General features: G+C 36.1%; 1 protein-coding gene across 3 annotated transcripts in view; it reads left to right on the top strand.

Moving 5' to 3' along the window:
* Positions 1–18,363, top strand: part of LOC107513718 (OX-2 membrane glycoprotein) — a 133,504-nt gene that overhangs the window by 12,351 nt on the left and 102,790 nt on the right. For 2 of the 3 annotated variants that reach the window (XM_016150707.2, XM_016150710.2), the window contains 3 exons: positions 770–1,090; positions 3,433–3,705; positions 5,247–5,354. In XM_016150707.2, coding sequence (XP_016006193.2) covers positions 770–1,090; positions 3,433–3,705; positions 5,247–5,354 — 702 coding nt within the window. Of the gene's footprint in view, positions 1–769; positions 1,091–3,432; positions 3,706–5,246; positions 5,355–11,641; positions 17,820–18,363 lie in introns of those variants that run through there. The other variant, XM_016150708.2, reaches the window with a different exon arrangement.

The following is an 18,363-nucleotide window of genomic DNA, read 5'->3' as shown; positions in this document are numbered from 1 at the left end:
TAGAGGTGGAAAAAATTATTGCCATGTCTTATATTCTGTACTGCATTCCATAAAAATGGGGGAATATGTAGATTGTCATTTAGTTGTCAAAGCTGTCTCCTACCATCAGCCTCCTGGAGCATTGTCCTGTATATCTCTTTGCCTTATGTTGTTATATTCATTGTTGCTTCCTGGAGGTGGATACCACTATTGCTGCCTCTTCCTTTGTAGGGTGTGTGTGTGTGTGTGCGTGCGTGCGTGTGTGTGTGTGTGTGTGTGTGAGAGAGAGAGAGAGAGAGAGAGAAAGAGAGAGAGAAAGAAAGAGAAAGTGGGGGAAGAGAGAGAAAGAAATGTATAGGGCTGCTACATATTTATTACTTAAACTATTCATTATGCCTATTATCTATTGGCCCTTTCCTTCCTCCTGGCTTCTACCTCTCCTGGCATAAACACACTTGCAATGCTTCTACCTTATCTGGAAATTTCAACTTTTAACCTCATTCCACCTACTTTCCAGCTTACAGAGATCCTTCACACAGTTTCTTGTCACTGAGAATTTGCCTTCCTGTTTTCTACTCTTTTGTTCTTAAAGATGAAAAAAAAAACATATTTGAACTTATATTTACCTAGCAACATCAGGAGAGTAGGTAAATGCTTTCTTTTTTGTATTTTTCTCTTATTTTTTTATATATTTGACTTTGAACACACATTATTTTTAATCAAAGAAACAGGTATTTGTATATATATTAAATTTAAAATAAATATGTTTTCTATGATTCCATGATGAAAGTGGTGACCCGAGATGAAAGAGAGCTGCTGAACACACCTGCTTCCTTACGATGCTCTCTGGAAACTTCCCATGAAGTTTTGATTGTGACATGGCAGAAAATCAAAGCTGTAAGCCCAGAAAACATGGCTACCTTCAGCAAGAACCATGGAGTTGTGGTCCAGACTGCCTATAAGGATAAGATAAACATCACTGAGCTGGGACTCCAGAGCTCAACCATTACCTTCTGGAATACTACGTTGGATGATGAGGGGTGTTACAAGTGCCTCTTCAATACTTTTGGTTCTGGGAAAATCTCAGGAATAGCATGTCTCACCCTCTTTGGTAAGAATCTGAGAATACATTGTCTCTGACTAGAAATGTTATTTCCAAGAATGTTTGGAACATAGTAGTAGTACCTACTTTTTCAGGAACCTAATCCCAGAAAGATTTGTGAGAAGACACTTGGCCTTTCATATCTACTATAATTATGGTGTTTTGGTTATTGGAAAGCTCATGAGGTCATTATGAGTCTGTCTGGATTTATCTTTTCTCCGTGGAATCCTTTTGTCAGCAGAAATAAATTAAGGACCATGGCAAAACCAACTTTTCCATAAGTGGTGACATGATTCAGACCTGGCTTTGCCATTAGCAATCATGTGACCCTACATGAGTGCTGTTCATTTTCTATACCAGAGTTAATTTATCTGCACAATCAATGCGAAATAGATCATCTTCAGGGTCTTTAATAGCTTTAATATTTTCGTATCTAAAAACATTATGATCTAAAAACAGAATGGGCTAACTTGGATCCAGCATTTGTGGTCCTTCTCATTTTGTTTCAATGTAGCCCTCTCAGGATTGATTGATAAGGAGACATACAGCAGAGGGTCTTCATACTTGATGTTAAACTATGGATCTAACTGGATAATAAGTATGAAGAGGCTTAATTTGACAAGATTTTTTCCTCTTAACTGATACATAGCTGAGATTAAGAACTGAGAGGTATGAATAAGGGGTAACTTTGGAGCATGGCATATTTGGTGGTGGTTTTAGGAGGAAAAAGACAAACTTAGAGTTATTAAGAAAGTTAACGTGAAATTTTGAGCACACCAGGTATATTAGACATAGGGTAAGAGGAGGCTCAGTAAATAAGAATGCAAGAGAGATATGACAATACCAAATACAAGTTTCTTTCACCAATTTGGCTATGAATGAATCCTCTCTTCAGGATCTTACATCAGGCTTTCTTCAGATTTCTACTTCTTTCATTCTATCTGTTTCTCTGTCTCCCTCTGTCTCTCTCTCTACCCTTTCACTCTAGTCTTCCCTCCCATTCTCTTTCTTTACTTTTTTCTCCCTCCTTTACTCCCTCTCTCTTTTTTCCCTTCCCCCTCTCTCACTCCTTCTCTTCCTTCTATTTCATTCTTCTTTATCTTTCTTGTATCATAATTTTTCTCATTTCTGTTCTTTTTCTTTTCTTTCTCTTTTTGCTTATCTTTCTCTCTTTCTGCTACTCCACCTCCTTTACTCACAAACTTTTGTATTATTACTATTTTTTTTCTGAAAACCAGGCTCCTCTGAGTTTTTTAGCTAGTAATACTGTAGTTCTTTTCTACACTAGCCTTTTCCAGCCACACCTTTCAGCTTTCATCTGTCATTCTTCGATATGCCAGAGAAACCTCCTATCTAGTCTGACCACATCAACCGTAGTCATCTTCTTTTATTTTAATCTCTCGTCCCCAGTGCGCATTGATGTTGATAATCTGGGCACTCTTTGGACAGAGTTACAGTCCTATAGCCCCATTTCCTCCAACCCACTGTCACCCACCCACCTCTTGAACCTCTAAGTATAGAATAGGCTTTCATTTAGCACTACTCTCTAATTATTTTGTGGGCTACAAAGCCAACCACAGAAAGACAGGTCTGCATTTGTTCAGCAGAGAAGAACTATATTTCAATGAAAATAACTCATTAGTCAAGGGAATTTTTAAAAGGGAACAGGGTAAAGTTGGCTTAAAAATAATGTCCTTTTCTCATAAACTAATTATTTTCTACATTAGGTGATCTCCAAGGTCCTTCGACTGTCATTCCGTGATATTTTAGCTATTGGCTATGAGTTCATAATTTACTTTTTGTATAGATATCCCAAACAAGGATTTTCCAAGTTTCTTCCATGCAACTCATTTGTTGGTTCAGCTCCAAGCAGAAAATTACTATCGCTAGGCAGCAATCCCTCTATGGGCCCTCTGCTTTGAAACTACCCTGGGTGCTTCTGAGACATGCAGACCACCTGTACGGGGGTACTCACTGGTGATCATTGTTAAACTATTTGTGAGGGGTGCCCAGAAGAAGGCAGAGATGCTGCATTACCTGTGAAAAAGAACAGAATAATTAGGCTCCGGACTATTTAATAAAGAAGGTATCTTCTGTCTATTGAGCTAAGTCTCCTAGAGACAAACTGTGGAGAAAATTTTTCTTGTCATGGAGTTTCACTAGGCCAATCCCATCAGAGAATTAGACCTAGGAAGAACTGAGAAGGCCTCACTTTGGACTAGATATGCCAACTTATCTTTCTAGCCCCCACTGTCTTTCTGTAAAAATAGTTTTGTCATCTCTCTGAGGAGAGTGAGGGATTCAGACCAGGCACTTAACTGATGGCAGACCATAATTTTTTTTTGTCCCAGTGCAGCCCACAGTATTCCTTAACTATAAATTCTTTGAAGACCACCTAAATATCACTTGTTCTGCCAATGCCCGACCAGCCCCTGTGATCTCCTGGAAGGTCTCTGGGTCAGGAATGGACAACAGTACTGAGATTCTCTCACACTCCAATGGGACCACATCTGTCACCAGTGTCCTCCAGGTCAAGGACCCCAAAAGTCAAATGGGGAAGGAGGTAATCTGCCAGGTGCTGCATCTGGGGACTGTGGTCGACTACAGGCAGACTGTGAACAAAGGTAAGAGAAGATGGGCCTTAGCAAAGGAGCTAATAGAGGAGAGAATGGAGTAAGTAGGGAAATAAAAACAGTTGAAGAAGCCAATAAAGCTGTTACTTTGGTAATGTGGTATAGTGCCCACATACAAAATACTTTTGCTGAGATCCATCCATTTATTTCTTCTTCCATTCTACTAACATTTACCGAATGCCTGTTGTGTGCTAGGCTTCGCGACAATGAAATGTGACAGTGAGCAAGACTCAGTCCCTGCACTGAGAGAACATCTAGTCTATTAGGAAATACAGAAGTGGCTGGGCAATTGTAAAACTGTATGTTAAATGCTTCAATGAGAAAGCTATGGTGCACCATGGGAGGCTCGCAGGTGGGAAGGAGAAACATCAGCTTGATATGGGAAGATTAGGAAGATTTCCTGGAAGAAGTGGCATCTATAATGGAGCATTTGCATAATCTACACTGTGGGAAAGGGAGAATAGTGCTTTTAGGAAAGGAGCTGATCTAAGTGTTATCCTCACTGCTTTTAAAACAGACTATCTCCTGTTCAAGACCCCTTTTGCTCTCTCGTTTTCCATCTACACTGCTGTCTCTGGGCCTCATGATATAGAAGATAATGGTTATCGGAGAGAAAATAAAGGGAGCAGTGATAACAACCAATTTTCTTTCTCTATGTAGTTCTGAAGCACTAACTCTGGATGAGACACTCAGTAATAAGCCTTCTAAAAAGATATTGCTGCTTTTTTCGGGATGGGAGGTGGCATTTTGAACAATAAAACCTAGAAAAGCTTTCTCATGCATGCCTCATTAGTGTAGTGTCCTCTAAGAAACATCTCCTGTAGTCATTTCTGAGGTCTTTGAAAAAAACTTAACCAAAAATTTGCCATTTAAGTAGATTTCGTCAAAAGGCTTAGAGTGTTAGATTTGAACATTTGTGTAATGAACCTCAGATTCAGTCAAGACCAAGGGTAAATTTCCCTGAAAAACAAGAACCTGAAAAAGAATGTGTCTTTCTTTTCCAAGAATACCAAAGTTCACTTGTATTATTTATAATGATTTTTTCCCTTTATATTTCTCTATTGTCCAAAACTTCCTCAATAAACATATTACTTAATGGACAGTATAGCAAAGAATGTGTGCTTTGGAGGCAATCAGAACTCTGAACAAGCTTTGGTTTTATTCATTACTATGCTGATTTTGGGTTTACTTAACTTCTCTGAGCTTCAGTTTTTGTTTTTTAAATCTGTTAGATAATAATAATACCTAACTCTTGGGTTGTTTTGAGATCAAATGTGATAACATATTCAAAGCTCTTATTACATAGTAACCACATAAAATATGTTAGCTATTATATTACCTAATTGTTATTAAAATAATACGATGTCATGAATACAGACCTCAATACGTGTGTTTATATATATATATATGAATAATTTTCATTGAAAGCTTAACTCTAGTAAAAATGCATCACAACTATTGTTTTATTGTTTTTCCTCTACAGCTTCCTTTTGTGACTTTGTTTTTCTTCTTTCTCCCTTCAATATCTATAGGTTTTTGGTTTTCAGTTCCACTTTTGTTAAGTATTGTTTCCCTGATAATTCTTCTGATCTTAATTTCAATCTTACTATACTGGAAACGTCGTAGGACCCAAGACCGAGGTGAGTCATTACAGGTAGTAATGACAAACAAAGAAGGAAACAAATGATTTTTTAAGATCTTTATGGGTCACACAAAGATGTAAATGAGGGAATAGCGACAGTGTGTTTTATCATTTCCAAAAAATATATATGTTGATGGTATTTTAACACTTTAGTATCATTTCTTGCAACTGGAGATTAAGTTGGACATTTCTACTTTTCATTTGCTGAGATTGTTTAAAAGCTAATGATTTTGTAAATTGAGAGTAAGGGTTGATGAGAAGAAATGCGGAAAATGTTTATTTGATGACTACGGAATCATCTGATGGCAAAACCAGAAAAAGAGGTTTTGGCAGCCATGCTGTTTTCTTTCTGTTAATGAGAGGGACAGTCTCTTCTCTTTTGACAGCATTCCATAGATTGACTATTCCATTTAAGGGACTGTGCAGTTGTTCAACATAATCGACTAACGTGGTAGTTTTTTATACTCGGTAAATATCCCCCCCCCCCATTTATGTGGACTTTTTATATGCGGTTTCCGTTTACACAGTCTCATTTTATGTGGTTCTTTTTCATTTTCATTATTGGCGATTACTCTTTCTAAAAAATAGTAGCTCAACTTAGCAAGGTACAAAGAACTAATACTTACTAACACAATTATTAGGTCCAATGACCTTCTTGTTCATTGGATGGCAAAATAAAAAAGTGTAGGTGACTACTGATGTTTTTCAGAATTGGTTTTACAAATGTTTTGCTCTAGAAGCTGAAAATTATATGAAGTAAAAATGTCTTCCTTTTAAAATACTTTTACTTTTAGATAATGCACCTGATCATCCACACAATTTAGAACATCCAAATATAAAAATCATATATTTTCCACCAAATACATCTTCCTTGATCCAATCTTTAGATCAAGGCATTATTTCCATCTTTAAAATTAATTATATTTAAAGGAGTTTTAGTGATATTTTCAATAAACTTAAAGATAATGACTCATTTATAGAAGCCTGAAATAAATACACAATTTTAAGTTGTATCAAGAATCTTGCTTTACCTTTGGGTAATATAGAGCCATCAACTTTAAATTCTTGCTGGAGAATAGTATAGCCAGAAGTGGTTATATTGAGGAATATGGTTCCAACAACCGAAGAGGGATTAACTGGCATTATTAATTTATTAAATAAATTTCAATAAGAAAGCTCTGACAATTTAAATGTAGGTGATATAAATGAATTACTGGTTGATCATGAATTAACTAATAATGAATTAATTCATTTAATATCTGAAGCCAGTCCTGCCAATAAATACGGCAGTGACCTTGAACCAGTTTCATTCACTGCAGAAAATATTAACAAAGCTCTTCAATTGGCTACAAAACTGGAAACTGAAATTCTAAATATAGATCCAAACATCCAACAAGCCTTAAAATTTTGAAATGATTTTTTAAAACATGCAGTGAAAATTTGAAGAATTTATGAAAACTTGGCAAAAGATAGGGTCGGAAGAAGATCACCAAAAAACATAGATATAAATAATGAAAATAAAGTAGTACTTTTAAATATTTGGAGCAATGATGGCAGTGACTTTGTGCCATTAAAAAATGAAAGTTGACTGTTTTAGTTTACGGTACAGACACTAACAGAGAATAAAGTTTATTTTGTTTTTTCTGAATTTTCATTAACTTTTTTTGTGAAAATATGTGAAATGAATGTTTTTATGACTTATATCAGCTTATTTCTTTAGTATTTTTTTGTACTAGTGGACTCTTCATGCAGTTTTCTTCCACGTAAAAAAAGACACATAGAACGGATAATCCACATAAATCGAGGGACATTTTATGTTTTACTCTCACTCTCTCTCAAACATTATAAGCAACATACAGAAGATCTGTACTCTTAATAAATGTGTGATGTCATTCTGCCCTTATAGACTATAAATTTCTCACTACTCTCTCCAGTATCTATCATAGTGTCTTAGTATACCAGATGCTCAATAAACATTCATTAAAATAGTGAATGAATGAACAAATGAATGCACAGGTAGATTTTCAGAGTGATTTTTTTCAATTCCATTTTTCTTATTGTAAATTCAATACTTCATTAATTCTGAGTCTAAAACATTGTGAGACATCATAAAACAAGAAACGCTATAGAACAAGAGGAGTCAGCTGGAGAGAGAGAATTAAATTTCTTTGGTTTCTGAAGACAGGAATAATTTATTAAAGCTAATGCAAAGCTGCTACTTATGTTGTATGTGATGGGAATTTCCTAGGGTCAAGGAATGATATGGGGATTTTCTTCATCTCAAGTGACTGAAAGATAGGGAAGGGGGAAAATGTTGACTTTGAGTGTCATTTTAAATGTGAAAGATCTCACTCAAATGCAACCTTTTTTTTTTTTTTTCATTTTATACCTCAGACTATCTTTTCTGTTTTAGGTTTTTTGAATACTTAATTTTGTGTAAGCCTTATATAAATACCAAATTAATTCTTATGATTTTATTTTTTTAAAAATAGCAACAAACCTTCAGTGTCAGTTACTCCTTCGTAAAATTAGATAAAAGTATTTGTTTTGTTCGGGAGAAGAGATGGTAGATTAGCTGATCTTAGTGCACATAAATAGAAGCCCAGAGACCCCATTAGTACTTTGCAGAATATTAAAAGCAGAACGCTGATTCTACTTTATCCAAACATATCACTTTGCCATTTAGGAACTGAAGCCCAGAGAAGAAAACTGACTTCCTTCCCTAAGGTAACATCAGGCTTAGGACTAGAACCCTGGTCTCCTGACATCTTCCAGAATGTTTTTCTAGTCATGAGGTCCTGGAGTCTTGATTTGAAAGGCACTGTTGTTATCAGTTCCCTTTATTTTAGTCTGTGCTTGCTGCTCTTTTCTTTTGTGAAGTTTAAACAGAAAGTATAAAGTCTTCAAATTCATTTTTAAAAGTCCCCTTTAGACAAGAATTATAATATAGTCTATTCAAGTCTGAAATAAATTCCACTAGAAAGGGAGCATTAAAAGAACTGTCCTTTGTTTATTAAATAAGTCTTGGATTTTCTGGAAATATAACTGTCCAGTGCCTTATCCAGTTCCTGAAACAAAGTGTCAGCTTATCTCTGTACCCAGACTTTTTCTTATTTATGAAATACAGTAGACACGCCCGCCCCTTATCTGAGGGGTATACCTTCCAAGACCCTTAGTGGATGCCTGAAACTGCACATGGTGCCAAACCCTATGTAAAATATGTTTTGTTTTTTTCTATACATACATACCTATGATAAAGTTTACTTTATAAATTTGGCACAACGGGAGATTAACAACAACAACAATAATAAAGCAGAACAATGATACTAATATACTATAATAAAGTTATATGCTGTGACATTATTGAGTAAAATAAGTGTTACTTTAACACAAGCACTGCTAATACTGCTGCAGTAGCTCTGATAACCTACATGGCTACTAAGTGACTAATGGGCAGGGAGTATATTACAGAATGGATATGCTGGGCAAAGGGATGATTCACATCCAGTTGTGGGAAGGTATAGGACAGTGCAAAATTTCAATGTGCTACTCAGAACAGTGCAAAATTTAAAACATTTAAATTATTTATTTCTGCAATTTCCAATATTTCAGACCACAGTTAACTGCAGGTAACTAACACAGTGGAAAGCAAAAAGTGCAAATAAGGGGAGACTGTAAACAACCGAACTGTATTAAGTCTTGTAAGCATAAAGATTGCCATTTACTGATGATGTCTTTATGACATAAGGCCGATTCAGTAAGCTACACTGAATGTTCAATGGCATATTTTGAATGACTGGATTTTTTTGGCTGGTTTCAAAAATTATAACAGCCAGATCATTTGATCCCTTATACTTAAATAGCTACAAAAACTAAGTGTAGATTATGCTGGAGACTTAAATGCTCAAGGATGAGGAAATACTGGTTTAAGATAAAAATTTAAATTGTACAAAGTTGGAAAAAAAGTGAAGAAGATAGAAGATAGTGACATTTTTTATTTTTTCAAATAACAAATTCTGATTGTCAATTTGTGATGAGAGTAAATAGTCCTACTACTTTTGCTTTCCATCTTTCCTTATCTTTACTTTTGGTTATTTTTTTCCTCTCTTTTTCTTCCCATCATCTGAAAACATAAAAATTTTGGTTGGGAGGGAAAACATCACCAAGACTTTTGACCTCATGACCTGAAACATGGTGACATAAATAGAAATAGTACAGTAAAGAAGGGAAACTGGAAGAGTATATGTGTGTGACATGGGAAGAAAAAGAGGAAGGGTAAATTAGTTCTTGAATTTGATTATGAATAGACAAAGAATCATCTCCATGAAGGTACCCAGTAGGAGGGTATATCTGGTAATAAAAAGTCTGTGAAAGAAGCTTCAAAATTTTGTTAGACAAATGACAAAAAAAAAAAAAAGTTTATTTTAGATTGAAATCACTTATTGATTATTCACAAAAACATAAGCAAATTTACATTTTTTTGGACAGAGAAATAACCTTGAATAACTACTGTTATTTTTACAAAGAAGTTAGACTCCTTTTAATTTTCTTGTGATTCTGTATAATGCTAGAGAGTACGATGATATTTTTCAACTGTAAAGCTGCACTCTGGTGAAAGGTGTGATGAGTTAGAGGTAATTTCTTTTTGGACTATTACTGATGGGATCATTACAGCTATTTCCTATGAGACTGCAACAATAAGATAATAGGTTAATAAGGTTTTCAAAGGACTTCTGTTTTTAATGAATTCAGTCCTTTATTACTGAAATAGAAAGCAAGAAAAAATTAAAATTTCCCAGGGAAATTTTCCAGCATTCTGTAAGTTATTTCTGTTAAAACCCAGTTGATGTCATAAATTTGTCCCTTTCACATATGCTACAATGAAGTTAAAACTGGCATTGAGAAAAATCTTTAATTTTCATTAGTCAACCCAACAATGATTATATGCTTCTCAGAAACAAAAACTTCACTTTGGTGCAGATCATCATGGACAGTGACTTAAGTTTTAGAAATCTTTGAGAAGCTGGTTTTTAGTTATTATTCTATGATTGGGCCAAGGCTGAATTAGAAAACAATAGGAAATTTGGAGAATTGTGAAATGCATGTCCCAAACTTTGCTTTTTCTTAAAGAATTTATTTCATATAGAAGTATTTTTTTACACTCACATTATCTATATAATTACCTTGATTTCTTTCACTTCACAATCACCTAACTTATAAGTCCGTTCTCTGCTGTTAAAAATGACAATGTTAGTAAAACGCTGTATCCTAGTGGGTTTACGTTACTTTCTCCTATTTTACGCTCAATACTATGTCAAATAACAGGTAATTAATAAACAATTTATAGTGATGAAGTTGGTGATTATTTGGAAGGACAATAATAAGAATATTTGTTTCCAAAAAAAATAAGAATATTTGCTTTACTAAATAATTGCACTTATGCTTTCCAGATGAAGGCCGGGGTGAGTGGTCATCTTCATACCTACCCCAATTCTTCATAATTCCAAGAAAAAGAAATGTAATGTTTTATATGAAAAATGTTATTGAACTCCTAGCTTAGAGCTGCTAGGATAAATCCTACATTCAAGACTATTTTCCTCCAAATTTTACCCTTGAATGGATGCAGATGCCACCCATCATATAAAAATGTCATGATATAATCTGATCACAAAATCACTAGCTAACAGACCCTTAATTAAAGCTGGGCATTTTTGCCTGAGCTATTCTGTGTCTTTTGCCACAGAGAGCCCACACTGGAAGTGTAGGAAAGGTTCACACATGCAGATTTTGGTTTTGGTAAGAAATACTTAAGATTACACAGAGAGTGACTGATGGTATGAGGATAAAATCCTAGGTCTTTTACTTACTGCCTACTTACCTTGTGGAGAGGCCAATGTTCTCTCAGTTTCTGTACTGGAAAGCCAATACCCTTGAACTTCATCTGTCTATTTTGTGACCATTCTCAACCCAATATCCAGAAAGCTAGTATCCACAGAAAACACACATAGATCATTTGGAATTCTTGAACATATTCTTTTACTTTTCATTGTAAGCGATTCTGTAAACATTTACTTTCTAGAATTATCTATATCCTTTTATGTAGAGTCATATTCTCCTCACATCACATTGGGTCAAGAATATCTAATTCCTTATCTTTGCTGATGAAATCTGCACAAGGAGAATTCTATGTTTACAGATCTCTTTCTGTTATTTAACTTCTTAAAATCTATTAGAGTAGAAATTACAAATGTTCAAACTTAATATTTTGAACTTTCTTTTCTTTAGAACCCTAGAAGAATCATAGAACCCTGAAAGTTATTCTGTGGTCTACTTGAATCTAATGAGGAGGAAAGCAAGAGAAAAGGGGTCATTCTCCAAGGGATCTGAAAGAGCAAAAGAGGTGGGAGTAAAAGGCCTAAAATTGTCAAGACTTTCTACTGCCATCTAAGCTACCCAGTGCTTGTGTGAGTTCCAAGAGGAGATCATTTTACCTCTCAGGTCTGTTGTAGGACTTGATTTTGTAAAGCAGTGCAGTGTTGTACTGTTGAAAGGATACTGGACTTAGAATCACGGGCCACCACTTAGAGGCTGACTTTGCCTGAGACTGATGGCAACCCTGTGTTAATCACTATTCAATGAGCTTCCACGTTCGCATCCAGAAAATTAATAAGTAGGGCCAGATAATTTACCATTCTGCTCTAAACAATGTCGTAATTCCTGGAAAGGGGTATAAAGGGAAAAGACGTGAAAAAGAGAAGAAAGAAGTTGGGAAGATTAAAGACCAAAGAACTTCACTGAGATTACCATTTGCTTTCCTGTGGATGTTCCATCTTTTCTTCCCCTAATCTTAGGTTTGTGAGCCTATTTCCTCATCACTTGGAATCTAGTCTACTATCTGCTTACTGCTTTGCTAATAGCTATTATCTCTAGAACCCTTGGTTTCTCTGCTATTCTTCATGTGCCTCTGTGACATTTACCACAATGAAAATGGGACTGAATTTATAGTGAAATAACCTTGGCAACTTTTACTTTACTTACCTATTTTTATAGCAGAACAAATATTGTTAGTCTTAGCAAGCAGTTCACATTTTTTTTTAAAGCATGCATTGCCTATTTATTGCGTAATATGACCTGGCCCTATTTTAGTCATTCTGAATTCAGACTAGTATAATGAAAATATATAATGAAAACAGGCATTTCAGAGGTTTAAGTGCTTTGTCTCTCCTGGCTTCTTTTCCCATGAACTCACTTTTCACAGTAGCAGAGGAAGCATATATAGGTATATAATTCCTTTTGTTCTAAATATATCGATTTAATTAGTGGAACAATTTTTGAACTCTTAAATATCAAAAAAAAAACCCCAATTAGTGACTTTTTCAGTATCTTTTGCTTCTTTGTCTATATCCTGTGTGACCTTGGAACTAAAACTTAAGTTTTTTTATTGTTGAATTGGATATTTATATATTTAGTAAGCTTTTCAGATGTTATTTAATTCTGTATTGTTTCTTACATTTGTATTAAAATGCCAAATAATTAAAAGTGTCAACTCTAAATATTTGGTTCATGATATTCTCTCAAGAAATATGAGAAATGTGAGCATTAATGAGAATCTTTGTATTTTCCCACTCTGTGTGAAACTTCCCCCTCCCATCTGTCACCCCCTAAAAAATACCATTGACAGTTCTGATTAATCACAGAGTCACAAATCAGATGTCCCTGATCTGGCCAGTGGGGGCTCCTTCAAGTTGGTGCCTGTGTCCTTTTGATATGACCTGGTTAATTTTGCAGTACACACATGTTCTTTTGATTTCTCTTTTAGATACTAACCTTTGTAAACTGATTACCTCACACAGTTTTGAATTTAATAGGAATTACCACCCTGCTTCTGTTTTTGCTGTATTTCTGGTGTCTTGGATGCCAGATCAGGCAGGATAACTTAAAGCAGTAGTTCTAAAATATTTAGGTTCGAGATTCTTTTACATGCTTAACAATATTATTGAAGATTCCAAAGAGTTTTTTTATAAAATGAGTTATGTCTGTTGATATTTATCATATACGAAATTAAGATGGATAAATAGACACACACACACACACACACCCCACACACACACACAAGCATGCATTCTATTAGCCATCACACATCATGTAGCTTCTGGAAAACTCCACAGCACACTTGTGAGAGAGTGAGAGTGAAAAAGGCAAATAATGTGTTGGTGTGACTGTGACAATAATTTTGACTTCATGGACCCCCCTGAAATGGACTCAGGGACAATACTGAAGACTACTCACTTGAAGTATAGGCAAATAAGGAGACCATCTTATGAGAAGACTCCATGAGTCTTTCTCAAAGGAAGAACTTACTAAACAGCTATCTTCAAAGAACTTAATCATTCTACCATTCCACTGCAACTTTAGTTAAGCCATCACCATTCTGGAAGTTCCTTTTAAAGTACAGAGAGCTGTAGGACTAATCTTTCTTCATCACTAATAATTTTATTTAAATTGACTTATTAAATGGATTATCATAAGTTACCTTGCAAGCTATTAAGGTATCATAAGTTACCTTGCAAGCTATTGAGAAACTTAGAATATAGGTAGGTTTTGATAGACAAGACTTGGGAAGGCTGGTCATAGGAAATGAAGAGTGGAGGAGGAAGGAGTGACTCAGAGAAGGTGGCTCTGTCTGTGAAGGCAGATCTGAACCTTGTTGTGCACAAGTCTTGCCCTATGACTCTTATTTTCTCACCCTTAGGAGGAGCACACCAATTACCCCATACTCATCCTGTAGTGCTTTTTCTGAATTTGTGAATTGGAAAAGGGCAGCTTCGACTTTGCACATTTAAGCCAAATTGGGAAGGTTGTAAACATTTGAGTCACTTAGAATAACTCAATCATATAATTCTTTTGTTTGTAAAATTTTAGAAAAATTCCAGGGTAGTGGTAAACTTGCTCAGAGACAGGGGAAAGGAGGGTAAAAAAGAAAATACCTTTTGTGCTTAAATAAAACTAAAACCGAAGGTAGGATTTGGAATGAGGTGGGGTTAGGAATTTATTAATCATTAATCAGGTAACAGATTCAAAGAACACAAATCTCCACTATGACTAAGGTTCATAGGCTTTGGTTAAAACAGTTTTCTTGGACTAACTTTCTTCTATTGTTATTCTTAGGCCATCAAGAAAGAGATTTTACTCTTTAAAAATAAAACTTCCTTTAAAAAGTTAATTCCTGCCAGCTGTATTTTTTTTTTAATATTTTCTCTCAAAACATTCCATATTTAACCTCAATCTCTCCACCACAGTTATACAGAATTATGATTCAATTCTAAGCAAGCCAAGTTTTATACAGGAATTACATTCATTTGAGCCTTCTGAGGTCAGGAATGCATTTAAGTTTATCTCCCTAGGTATGAAAAATGAGGCTTTTTAGTGACTTTTCTCAGGAAACACTGCAAATGTGAGATGAAACTCCAACTCAGAACCTCAGACTTCTTGTCCAGTGCCCTCTCTGTCCCTTCCATTCATACTGTGATTCATCCCACATCCTACTTGTCAGTATAAATGATTTACTCCATCAATATACTCTGAATCCAGCTCCTACCCCCAATCCTATCACCTGGCCCAAACTGTCATTATCTTTCTCCTAGAGATCGTTCCCATAGCTTTCTAATTAATTTCCTTGCTTCTGCTTTCTCCCCCTTTTAATCTATTCTTATAACAGTTTTAAAATGTAAGTTAGACAAATCATATCATTCTTTTGCACAAAATATCCCAGAGCTTCCCATCTTATTTAGAAACCAAAGTCTTTACATGGGCTCTCAGGTTCCACATGATTGGATTCTCTGATACTCTCGGAAATCATCGTACTGCTTTTTTCCTGATCTTGTTCTGTCAGCTGCACTAGCCTCCTTGCTATCTCACCAACATTCAGACATGCTTCTGTCATAGGACTTTGGTGCTAACTCCTCTCTGCCTAGAATGCTCTTCCTGAAGATAGCCACATATGCCCTATCCCCAGCAAACATTCTCTATCTCCCTATCCTGCTTCATTTTCCTCCACTGCACCCGCCACCATCGAGCATGCAGAATGCTTTACTTGTTATTTTGTTTATTATACGTCTCCCGTTAGATTGTAAGCTTCATGAGGGCAGGGATTCTTTATCTGTTCATTTGCTTTCTTACCTTCCCTGAGAACCTAGTACAAGTGGTCAATACATATTTCTTGAATAGATTGATTTTATGCTAATACATTATGGGAAGGAGGAAGTAGTTCAAACAGCTTTGCACTGGAACATGCCTCCAGCCCTATGGGAGAGTGTGATTGAACTAGAAGATGAAAAGGACTTTTAGAAATTGATGGTCCTGAATATGAGGCATAGAGACTAGGATAATGGATTTAGAGCCAAAAGAATGGGGTTTAAGTTTCATTCCTGGTAGTAATGTGTGATCTTGGCCCAGCGATTTAATCACTCTGAATTTACATTTCCTCAATTACGAATCGAGTGCTCCCCGAGTCTGTCTTACTGAGTAGCTGTAAGGTGCAGATGAGAAGGGGATATATCTCCCAGCATGTGCAAGTTTATGTACTGAGGCATGTCTGCCCTGTGACCCCCAAATTCCCACTGAAATAGCACAGGCCTCATGTACTCAGTTGCTTTATAATTCTCACCCCCACGGTCAGCCCTACCCTTGTCCAAAAGTGGATGTAGAGTTGAGGAGGAGGTAGGACTGTTGGCAGTAGAAGCTGCCCTCTGGCCTGAGCAGAGAGAAAATCTGTTGGGTTTTGTTTTGACAGAAGCAAACACCCCAGTACACCATCCAGGATGATTCAGCCTTTCCTTGTGCTGAAGATAAGACGAAAGGATAACACAAAACTTCTTCCTATTTAGCATTTGGCTTTCTGAATATGGTTTCGCCATCTTTCTCTAAAGTATTTACAGCCATGACCTGCCATCAGAGATGGAAAAGAGCCCTCAAAAATACTTAAAGAGAATGCCAAAATTGATATCCCTGACTTCTCTCCCTAAAGTTATGCAGCTTTATCACATCTGATTAATATGTTATGATAGAAGGACCTTTCCAGAACTTGAAAGGCTCCAGAGAATAGATATTTTAATACTTCTTACCACAATCTTATTAGCCTAGATAGTGGAAAATTCAACTCAAAGAGTTGGAACTCAAAAAGAGAGTTATGTTTTTCTGGAAGTAGCTTTCACTTTTTAGTCCAACAGCAGAAAGGTTCTGAAGTCCAGCTGCCAGATGATGTACTTCAAATGCCACATGATTCTGTATCTGGTGTTTAGTCTGTATCTAGTTATTAACTTGTATGCATGTTGGTTTCCCTTCTTATAAATCAAAGACAATATATTAGATGTCTCACGTAAAAATAAGTTATATGATAGCTTTAATTACATTCTTTTAAATAATGTGTTAATTAACAGGCTAGGTGGTTCTTAGGTAAGAAATATCAGGGAGCACTAAAATTTCAGTGATAGTGAGCAAGCAGTCATCGGAAGCACATTGATTCTATTGTGCTTCTACCTTCAGGGGTGAGGGGGGACTGGATTAGCCTAAATGTATCCTAGAACTTTATTTCCCCTTTCTACTTGTCCCAGTGGGTTTCTAAGAGGCCAAGCCAGTTCTGAAGCTGCCTGGACATGGTTGGAACTCGTTGGGTAAAGGAGATGCTTTTTTCTACTTCGTCTTACTTTGACTTTAATTTACAAATACCTTGGAATGAGAGAATGTATTCCTTGAGGGAACACTAGGACTATTAATTTGTGTTTGATTTGACTGAGTTCTATTACCAACATGTCATGAGAAGTCACCATCTTGTATAAACAAAGGTTAGCTACAGCTTGGGACCTAGTGTCTCAAGAGTTGACTGATATATATGCTCCTGGGTAAGCTGAAACTTCCTGATGTATGCCAACAGGCATATAGCATCATGTGAATCTGTGGAAAAGATTGGGTAAGAATCATAGAAAATCAAAGATAGAAGGGATTTTAGAGATAAGTAGACTGAGGCCTGGAAATTTTAAGTGACTCACTGAAATCACACAAGCCTCACTCCTTTACCAGGGTGGATGAGAGAACCACACAGCAGAAATTTACAACATATCGACAAAGACTTTTATGTGGCCTGACAGGATCTAGTTAGGGGCACTGACTCAGCCGAGAGAAACCATTTCCTACATTTAAATATAGTTTCGGGACCTCGGCACTAACTGGAATTTAAAACTTTCCCAAACTGTTTCCTCTATATGAGGTTCAAAGATATTTCCGTCACTGGTTTTTGACATACCTCCAGCTTCCTTGACAGCGAACAGGTAAACATCAGGTTTGATAGACAATATGTCAGCTGACAGCTCTGATCTTATGCTTCAATGATGGAGAATTCTTTCCCTTGGCTAGAGTAATTTTTATTGTTTTCAGCAAAAAAAAAAAAAAAAAAAAAAAAAAAAAACCACACACACACACACATTTTTTCCATGTATCTGGTTGAGAGAGACTACATTCTTGAGTGAGGAGGGGAAAGTTTCCAGGTATATCAGGTTAACAATGAAAACCAAACCAAACCAAACAAAACAAAAAATAAAACCTAAAAACCACTTATGAAGCTAATACTTGAATGTATTTCCATTCACTTTTATCAAAAGCTAAACATATCAGAGAGGACATTTCAACAATGGTGATGTTACTAGAGCAAAAGGCGTCCATCTGCTTGTGTGGGTCTGGGTCAAAGAAGAGAGGTGTGCAGGTTTCACAGCAAAGAAAGTTAAGGTTTATTTAGAGAGTCACACATCTCGGAGACACAGGCGAGCTATTGATCTCAACAACCTGGCTCCCTGGGCATCTCAAGAGTACAGATTTTATAGGGAAAAATCAGCAGTCATAGAAACTAGGAAAGTTGTGGGTGGTGGGTACTATTGATTGGGCAACTGGACGGGGCTAGGGTAATTGACCATTGTGTTCAGTTCTGGAATTGGCCATGGTGTCATCTTGTCTAG

The sequence above is a fragment of the Rousettus aegyptiacus genome, unplaced genomic scaffold (genome assembly GCF_014176215.1).
Source record: "Rousettus aegyptiacus isolate mRouAeg1 unplaced genomic scaffold, mRouAeg1.p scaffold_m13_p_4, whole genome shotgun sequence".
Classification (NCBI taxonomy): domain Eukaryota; kingdom Metazoa; phylum Chordata; class Mammalia; order Chiroptera; family Pteropodidae; genus Rousettus; species Rousettus aegyptiacus.
Note: the sequence above shows the minus strand (reverse complement) of the source record. Positions and strands in the feature narration are given on the sequence as shown.